The sequence below is a fragment of the Silurus aristotelis genome (genome assembly GCF_946808225.1).
Source record: "Silurus aristotelis genome assembly, chromosome: 12".
Taxonomy (NCBI): domain Eukaryota; kingdom Metazoa; phylum Chordata; class Actinopteri; order Siluriformes; family Siluridae; genus Silurus; species Silurus aristotelis.
The window spans coordinates 1266384-1276383 of NC_139585.1; the positions used below are offsets into that span (position 1 = coordinate 1266384).

General features: G+C 45.6%; 1 protein-coding gene across 3 annotated transcripts in view; it reads left to right on the plus strand.

The window, feature by feature from the left end:
* Positions 1 to 382: 382 nt before the first annotated feature.
* LOC310735000 (non-selective voltage-gated ion channel VDAC2-like) overlaps positions 383 to 10000 on the plus strand; it is a 9838-nt gene continuing 220 nt past the window's right edge. Inside the window, exons 1-11 of one of the 3 annotated variants that reach the window (XM_083557565.1) lie at positions 400 to 517; positions 2125 to 2307; positions 2419 to 2592; positions 3359 to 3429; positions 4635 to 4684; positions 5040 to 5192; positions 5294 to 5346; positions 5500 to 5727; positions 9345 to 9495; positions 9584 to 9641; positions 9773 to 10000. The exon at positions 9773 to 10000 is cut by the window's right edge and continues 220 nt beyond it. In XM_083557565.1, the coding sequence (XP_083413691.1) occupies positions 3363 to 3429; positions 4635 to 4684; positions 5040 to 5192; positions 5294 to 5346; positions 5500 to 5727; positions 9345 to 9495; positions 9584 to 9641; positions 9773 to 9864 (852 nt within the window). In that variant the 5' untranslated portion in view covers positions 400 to 517; positions 2125 to 2307; positions 2419 to 2592; positions 3359 to 3362 and the 3' untranslated portion in view covers positions 9865 to 10000. Of the gene's footprint in view, positions 518 to 2124; positions 2593 to 3358; positions 3430 to 4634; positions 4685 to 5039; positions 5193 to 5293; positions 5347 to 5499; positions 5728 to 9344; positions 9496 to 9583; positions 9642 to 9772 lie in introns of all 3 variants that reach the window. The other 2 variants (XM_083557564.1, XM_083557563.1) reach the window with 2 other exon arrangements.

Below are 10000 nucleotides of genomic sequence, written 5' to 3' on the forward strand. Positions count from 1 at the left end.
GATTGTCGTGCTGAAACAGGTTTGGGTCTCTGAAGGCAAAATGTTATGCTCCAGCATCCAAAGAATCTGATACAATTGTGTGTCTCCAAATTGAAGGGGTTGCTCAATTGTAAATGTTCTGGATTAGTGATCAGGTGGTTGGGGGTTCAAGCCCCAGCATCACCAAGCTGCCAATTTGGGCCCTTGAGCAGGACCCTTAACCCTCTCTGCTTCTCCTAACAAGCTAAGATACACCTAGAAATAATTTATCTGTGCTGTAGTGTACATATGACAAGTAAAAGAACTTAAACTTGAACCTCCTACAGGTCACCAGGGGTTCGTTTCCACATCTGTCAAACTGTGAGCATAAACCAAGCTCCAGATGTTCACCACATCATGACCCTGTTTGGCCTCCATATCAGTAGGTGTTGAGTTTGTGAGCTCTTTGGCGCTCCACATTGCTGCTCCTTTTCTCTCCTTCGTGTCTCCTTCTCTCTCATTTCCTGCAGCTTCAGAGAAAAAACACCTGAAAGACCTGGTAAACTTTTTACTGCTCCTCAAACCTCTTTATCTTTAAAGCGTTTCTACTTATTTACATCAAATCTACAGAGCTCATTAATCCTGTACTGTTAGCAGGAAGCTGCTAGCCACCTAGCTGAGCTGGAATTATTATTATTATTATTATTATTATTATTATTATAAAGAGTTAACGATTATTTTAGTAAAAAACAAAACAAAAACAACAATAATCCTGTATATCTATTTATTATTTAGAGTCTGAATTCAGGGTTCAGGTCCTGCTAACTCCATTCTCATGCTAGCTCCAGGAATTAGCTTCCTTTCAGCTTAGGGGTTTAAATCATTGCTGTGTCTCATTGTACAGTTCATTTCTGTAATACTGATAAACATTAATCAGACTGATCATTGATATGATTTTTGAGCCACATAGAATTTTATTAGGTGCATAATTGGTGCTAAAGGTTGGATTTGTGTGTCTGTCTGTCTGCCTGTCGGTGTCTGTCTGTCTGCCTGCCTGTCTGTGCCTGTCTGTCTGTCTCTGTCTGCCTGCCTGCCTGCCTGCCTGTCTGTCTGTCTGTCTGCCTGCCTGCCTGCCTGTCTGTCTGTCTGTCTGTCTGTCTGTCTGTCTGTCTGTCTGTCTGCCTGCCTGCCTGCCTGTCTGTCTGTCTGTCTGTCTGTCTGTCTGTCTGCCTGTCTGTGTCTGTCTGTCTGCTTGTCTGTGTCTGTCTGTCTGTCTGTCTGTCTGTCTGCCTGCCTGCCTGCCTGCCTGCCTGTCTGTCTGTCTGTCTGTCTGTCTGTCTGCCTGTCTGTGTCTGTCTGTCTGCTTGTCTGTGTCTGTCTGTCTGTCTGTCTGTCTGTCTGCCTGCCTGCCTGCCTGCCTGCCTGTCTGTCTGTCTGTCTGTCTGTCTGTCTGCCTGTCTGTGTCTGTCTGTCTGCTTGTCTGTGTCTGTCTGTCTGTCTGTCTGTCTGTCTGTCTGTCTGTTATATAACTATATAATAACAGTAGCAGTCTGTTACACAATACAATTAAATTCTTACTCTGTGAATCCTCCAGTCAGCCTGTTACATAAATTATGGACAAAACACAAGGACAAGAATGAAGAATGTACAATATTATTATAACACAGATGCAAGAAACAGAAGTGAGTGTGTGAAGTGTGAAGTGAAACAGAAGAAATCGGTAGATAGGCATGTGTTCTGCAGAGGTAGACCGGGTTGATGATGTTATTCCTATTGTAAAGGTGTGTGTGTGTGTGTGTGTGTGTGTGTGTGTGTGTGTGTGTGTGTGAATGAAATACACAGGTGTGTCACATGCTGCTCATTTTAAATTTTTGTTTTATTTTGGATGTAACTTTTATTTATTTGCAGTTACTTTATGTTTCAGTTTGAAAGTTAAATGCATGTCTTTTATTTTGTATATATAATTAATATATATTAATAATATAAAAACCTCACTGTTCAACAAGCAGAGCGTTTTTTTATTTACTTTAATTTGCACCCTTTCCAGTACTCACGCTAAAACTCACCCACAGTCTTGTGTTTCCAGACACCTCACCTTTCTTCTGTCTTTTATTATTTTTTCAATTATCCCTGTGCCACAAAAATAACAAACCCACCTGCCTGAAGGACTGTTGCCCCACTGCTCTCAACTCACTGGTCATGAAGGTTTTCACATCAACAGCTGTACCCCTGTAGAGAGGGTGAGCAGCTTCAAAGACCTTGGAGTATACATCTCTGAGAACCTGTGTTGGTCTGCACACACAATCTCAGGTGAAAAAAACCAGACAAAGACTGTATCATCTTCAGAAGGTGAGGAAATTCAGGGTTTCACCAGTGGTCCTGAAAAGGTTTTATACTGGGGCTGTAGAAAGCATTCTGCTTAGCAAAGAGCATCTCAGGGATGTTCTACCTTCTCTGTAGGAAATACACAACAGTCGATGCAGAAACAGGGCTGTTAAAGTCATCAAGGAACCAAACCACCCCAGTCACAGTCTGTTTACTCTGCTGACATCCACCAAGATCTTCTGCTGTCTGATGGCCAAATCTGAGAGGTTTAGCAGAAGCTTCTTCACACAAGTCATCAGACTTCTCAGTGTGAGCATGTGCATCTAAAAATCCTATAAATCCTCATTCTGCATCTACACACTGCACCGTACCCTCTCATAATCATTACTACAGTGTCTGGTCTGTTTTACCTCATCACCTCATCACCTGCTGAACCTTCTGCTCCTTTTACACGTCTATTTATTTATTTATTTATTTATTTGCTCTATTTTTTATAGAACACCTTATTGTTTATATTTTCTCATATCTTCTCGTGCTCTTTTCTTTCTCCTCTTATTAATATTTTATACTTATTAGCACATTTTCATTAATTTGATCTCAGTAGTATTTAATATTAAGTGTTTATTATTTTTATCCAGGATCTGTTTTATAAACTCTTTTAATCAGTTATTGGCAGATATCTGATCACTATCAGTCCACCTCTTCTCTGTAGTCAGTGTGGATAATTGCAGTGTGTGTGTGTGTGTGTGTGTGTGTGTGTGTGTGAGAAAGATGGGGTTAGTAGACACCACTCAGGGTCTGAGGGTAGTTCATCTGCAGTGAACAACATGAGTTAATCTCGTATTGTGTGAATCTCTTCTCTGTGCTCCACTGAAGCAGGAGGGAATAAAACCCACAGGTTTCAGTAATAACACAATAAACAGAAGGCAGGATGTGGATTCAGTTATTCTGAGCTTTATGTATATCATTATTATTATTTTTAGATGTCACACAGCACTAATTGATGGCTTGAGAGTTCTGAGTGTGTGTGTGTGTGTGTGTGTGTGTGTGTGTGTGTGTGTGTGTGTGTGTGTAGGAACATGGCCGCTCCTCCAGCGTACGCTGATCTTGGCAAAGCGGCGAAGGATGTATTTAATAAGGGATACGGTGAGAGACACACACACACACACACACACACACACACACACACACACACACACACACACACACACACACACACACACACACACACACACACACACACACACACACACAGTATTACCCAATTGGGGTCTAACAAATGTAAACTATTTAATAAATTTTTTTCCATTTATTTTATTTGTGCAAATGTAATTGATTTCTCAGTTCAATCAACATAATTAAAACATTTATTCCATTGATTTTATTTATTCTATTGAATTTTTTATAAAATATTATTTTAGATATTATTTAACCAAGCAGGCATTTTATTAAAAAACATTTAAAAATATAATATACCGTATTTTTCGGACTATAAGCCGCTACTTTTTCCCACGTTTTGAACCCCGCGGCTTAAACAACGACGCGGCTAATTTATGAGTTCTTTCTGGGTTTTTCCCGGTTTCACAAACTTCAAGCCAAAAAACTGAACCCCAAAACATTAGACCAATTAAATTTCCAAACGGAAATGAAAAAACGCACCTCACCTGTGTTCTGAGCTGCACGTCATCGGGAGATAAAACTTCCACCGGTGTTGATTTTTAAACGCACGCCGATGCCAAAAGATAAACTCTTTAATTTCAGTTTTCTCAACAAAATGCAGTTCAGTAAAGAAGATCTAGAAAGTTCACTTTTACTTCTTCACTTCAGACACACAGCGAATCATCCGTTTATTAAGTCTGAGTTTTTACACACGTCTCTTTCACACTCACGCCTTTGCAGTGAAAAAAATAAAAATAAAACCAGACGTTTTTTTCCTGTTGTGTCTGCAGTAAGACGCAGCTCTGCCTCTGCCATGTTAATCTGTAATCTGTGTGACTCTCAGGACACGCCTCCGTCTCCGTAGTGTTGTGATACGTCACGTTCACGTAGCAGCAGCGGTGCTGAGAGAACGCGCTCGAGAAACGAGGAGAAATCAATCTACATAGAAAATATTGATCACTTTCTATATAATAAAAGTATTGTGTATTTACTTATAATTATATTTAAATTAATCCTTTTATGGCCAACACAAATATTAAAAACACTTTTTAAACAAATTACATTCGTTTACTTTTATATAATATACAATTATATAAATTCTATAATATATAATATATAAATTAATAATATATAAATAATGTATGAATGTATGAATTTTAATATTTATATATGTATACGTTGTGTGGTACCAGGGTTTGGGTTGGTGAAGCTCGATCTGAAAACCAAGTCAACCAATGGAGTGGTACGTACTCTTAATCTCCTCTTTCTTCTCCAGATATCAGTTATTGAGTGTGTGTTGTGCAGTGAAAAATACTTTTAAAATAAGTGTTCATGCTATTAGAGTGTTTAAAAGACTAAATCAATAATAGCAGGTGAGTCCAGAATACGTGTTTTACTCCTATAGATTATCATGGGGACGCTATAAAACTCTGCACGTGTACACAGTCTTTAATAGTAACGTGTTTGGTTTTATCACGTTAATCCACGTTAAGACTTTTACAGTGTCCTCAACTGTGTCGCACCAAATACTTAATTAATTTAGACTTCTGAAAACCTCTGGACACGTCTGTATCTGTGAGTGTGATTTGTGTGTCCAGGAGTTTAAGACGTGCGGCTCGTCCAACATCGACACGGGAAAAGTGAGTGCTAATCTGGAGACCAAGTACAAATGGGATGAGTACGGAGTGACCTTCACTGAGAAATGGAGCACAGACAACACACTCGGTACTGAGATCAGTGTGGAGGACCAGGTATACACACACACACACACACACACACACACATACACAGATCATAATAATGTAATAAAGTTAATACAGAGTTCAGTAGTGGTGTGTGTGTGTGTTTATAGATCACTAAAGGACTGAAGGTGATGTTTGACACGTCGTTCTCTCCGAACACAGGGTGAGTCTCTGCACGTTCTCCTGGTTCTCCTCTCGTCTGTATATCAGTTTCTTCTGTCATTTATATGTACAGGATGTAAATATTCCCAGTGTTTGTTTATTAGAGCACATTTGCATATGCAGTGTGTAAGCCCCGCCCCCTCGCTCTGTGCAGGAAGAAGAGTGGGAGAGTGCAGACGGTGTATAAGTGCGAGTACGTGAACGTGGGCTGTGACGTGGATTTTGATTTCTCCGGCCCGCTGGTTCACGGCGCCGCCGTACTGGGCTACGACTCATGGCTCGCCGGCTTCCAGACCAGCTTCGACCCGGCCAAGTCCAAAACCACCCGCAACAACATCGCCATCGGGTACCGGGCTCGAGACTTCCAACTGCTCACACACGTGTGAGTGTGTTTACGACCTACACCACGCCTCCTCACACTCCACTTTTCCTCACACCACTTTACTCTTCTCCTCCTCCTCACACTCCTCTCCTCCTCACACTCCTCCTCACCCCACTTCTCCTCACACTCCTCTCCTCCTCACACTCCTCTCCTCCTCACACTCCTCTCCTCCTCACACTCCACTCTTCCTCACACCACTTTACTCCTCTCCTCCTCTCACTCCTCACTTCTCCTCCTCACACTCCTCTCCACCTCACCCCACTTCTCCTCACACTCCTTTCCTCCTCTTACTCCTCACTTCTCCTTCTCACACTCCTCTCCTCCTCACCCTACTTTTCCTCACTCTCCTCTCCTCCTCACCCCACTCCTCTCCTCCTCCTCACACTCGTCTCCTCACACTCCTCCCCTCCTCCTTACACTCCTCTCCTCCTCACCCCACTTCTCCTCACACTCCTTTCCCCCTCTCACGCCTCACTTCTCCTTCTCACACTCCTCTCCTCCTCACCCCACTTCTCCTCACACTCCTTTCCTCCTCTCACTCCTCACTTCTCCTTTTTACACTCCTCTCCTCCTCACCTTACTTCTCCTCACACTCCTCTCCTCCTCACCCCACTCCTCTCCTCCTCCTCACACTCGTCTCCTCCCCTCATGCTACGGTGCCCGTCCCTCCCCGGCACTACCGGGAGGTCGGTCTGTCGGCCCTGCCACAGGGTGTTCAGGACGCTGCCTCCCTCCAGCGGTTAACTCCCTTAACGCCCCTGCGTGACCGCGCTCTGAACCACGTGTGAAATCTAGCCAATAGGCAAGCCGTGACGTCATAGACAGGCGACGTCGCGTAAACCAGGAAGCTACAAGATGGCTGTGCGTTGGTAGCGACATTAGCTTCTGCAAAGAGAGAAGGTAAGCGCCGCAGGGATGCAGGGAGTGTGGCAAGGAGACGCAGCGTCTCGTTCCCTTGGGGAACTAGGGTTACGTTCGTAACCTAGAGACGTTTCCTTTCAGGAACTCGAGCTGCGTCGAAACGCTATGGGAACGAGTGTCCAATCACGCCACACTGGACAGACCCTGCCGAGAGAGTGAGGGCCTCGGCACCAGCACGTAGGACAGAGGAGCCCGGGGTGGCTCTGAGGTCAAGGCCATAGAACCTGACACAGGTCAGCGGGGTGGACCAACCTGCAGCGTCACAGACGTCCCGGATTGACACTCCAGTGGACCCGGCCGTAGAGGCTGCCACACACCGGTGGAGCGAACCCCGACCCCGATCGCAGCGGGGACCAGGACTCGCAGCCGAACAGCTGCACCGACCGCCTCCAAGGACCCGTCCTGTGGAGATAAGCACCCAGTGCTCGCACTGGACACATCCGGGCCTCGTAACCCCTGGTCGGGGGCTATAAACAGAGGAGGGCAGAATGCCTGTAACACGACACATCGTGAGGGAGCACCCAGCCTCGTGTAAAGAAACACTCTGGCCATGCCAGGGGGCAACTCCAGGCGGGACCATTGAGAGCATCCTGAGCAGCTGCATCACTGCCTGGTTTGGGAACTGCACTGTCTCGGATCGCAAGTCCCTACAGAGGATAGTGAGGACAGCTGAGAAGATCATCGGAATCTCTCTCCCCTCTATCATGGACATTTACACCACACGCTGCATCCGCAAAGCACACAGCATTGTGGACGATCACACACACACCCGTCACACACACTTTTTACACTCCTACCATCAGGAAAACGGTTCCGAAGCATTCGGGCCGCCACAACAAGACTATGCAACAGTTTCTTTCCTCAAGCCATCAGGCTACTTAATACACAGAAATGAAACGGAACTCTCACACACACACACACACACGCACTCAAATGTGTGTAACGAACTGTAACATTTTTCCTGGACTTAACACTTAACACACACTCATCACTCATCTCAATCTATTCCACCACCATTCATTTATTTATTATTTATTATTCTTAAGTGTACCACACTCATAACTGCTGTTTTTTGCACATTTATCATTATCATTGTATTATACTGTTAACATGCTGTTTCTTGCACCTTTGACTGCTGCTGTATATTTTGCACTACATTGTTCTGTTTATACTCACTTCTGGGATATAGTTTTTAGTTTGTATAGTTTTTACAGTTTTCTTGTACAGAACTGTATAATCAAGTATACAGTAGGTTTACTGGTCGGCGCTATATTGGGTTTTGTGTCTTGTCTTGTGTCGTCTGTCTGCACTGTCTGTCTGCACTGTTTGCACCAGGTTGCACTCGATGCACTTTATGTAGCTTGTGTTGTAGCTCTATGTTGTTTTGTTTGTTGTTGTTTAGTGTAGCACCAGGGTTCTGGAGAAACGTTGTCTCGTTTTTACTGTGTACTGTGTACCACTGTGTATGGTAGAAATGACAATAAAAGCCTCTTGCCTTTACTTGACAAGGCAACTGCCAAGTCCCAGACAGGCACTCTGAGTCGCGTCCCGGGCCTCAGCCTCCGGGCGCCGCGGATGAAACGTGTCACCAATGGGACCTACCGAGCGAACACTGAAACCCTCAGGGTCGAAGGGGTTAACAGTCGCCATCATGCGGCGCATGACCTGCTCGTGGAGGGAGCTCCGGAGTGGAGAAGGGCCTCTACTACCTCGGTAGAGAGAACAGCCGCTACGAACTGTGCCATTCTCAGGGGCCACAGCCTCCACAACTCTGGGCGGGGGTGAACCAGGGTAAACGAGGTGCTACCAGGAGGAGACGGACTCAGCGCGATCGGGGGAAAGGCGTACAGGCGTAGCCTCGGCCAAGACCGTCCCATGGCAGCCACGGTCTCGACAGGGCGTCTGCTCAGACAACCAACCGTCCCAGGAAGCAAACGGCTCTAAATGAGAGGAGTTCGTCCCAGGACCACAAGAGGACCTTTCGCGCCAGTTGTTTGCAAAGGGCGAGACCGGAGGCCCCCCAGGTGGGTGATGTACGAGACCAACGCAGTATTGTCCGTGCGGACCAACACATGGCGATCTCTCAGGATTGGGAGGAAGTGTTGTAACCCCAACAACACTGCCAGCATCTCCCGGCAATCTATGTGCCACGAGAGACGTGGGCCGCTCCACAGACCCTGGGCGGAGTGGCCACTAATGACTGCTCCCCACCCCGTGAGGGAAGCGTCCGTCGTTAGCGTCACTTCTCCTCCTCACACTCCTCTCCTCCTAACCCCACTTCTCCTCACACTCCTCTCACTCCTTCTCCTCACACTCCTCTCCTCCTCACCCCACTTCTCCTCCTCTCCTTCTCTCACTTCTCTCCTCCTCCTCACCCCACTTCTCCTCCTTTCACTCCTCTAATTCTCTTACTCCTCACTTCTCCTCCTCTCACTCCTCTCCTCCTCACCTCACTCCTCCTCACACGCCTCTCCTCCTCACACTTCTCCCCTCCTCACCCCACTTCTCCTCACCCTCCTCACACTCCTCTATCTATCTACAGTCTGTACTGTGTTTACCTGCATGTTAGTGTCTATTATTATTGTAGTACATCTGTGTCTCTCTCTCACACACACACACACACACACACACACACACACACATGTACAGTCGCAGTTGGATGATGATCTTGAGTGTGTGTGTGTGTGCGCGCACAGGAATGATGGATCTGAGTTTGGAGGTTCTGTGTATCAGAAGTTGAATGATAATCTGGAGACAGCAGTGAATTTGTCCTGGACAGTCGGCAACAACAACACACGCTTCGGCATCGCTGCTAAATACACACTCGACTCCAACTCCTCTGTAAACGTGAGTCTCTCTCTCACACACACACACACACACACACCTCCTCCATAAACATGTAATGACAAATGGTGTGTAATGGTTTTCTCCCCAGGTTAAGGTGAATAACTCCAGTCTGGTTGGAATGGGTTACACACAGACCCTCAGACCAGGTAAGTGTGTGTCTTCTCCCGCTTTCATTCTACTACAGCTAATCAGATTAGGAGTACTGTATGAGCTGTGTGTGTGTGTGTGTGTGTGTGTGTGTGTGTGTGTGTGTGTGTGTGTGTGTGTGTGTGTGTAGGGGTGAAGCTGATCCTCTCTGCACTGATCGATGGCAAAAACATCAACGCTGGAGGTCATAAACTCGGCCTGGGGTTTGAACTGGAGGCTTAAACATCCTCCCAGTGCGTGTGTGTTTTCACACACACACCTGTTACATACGCTTCACTATTCCTCTGGATCTCAGCACTTTAGTTAAGACACTATATTTATTTGTCACACACATTCATTTTTTTTCCAATATATATAT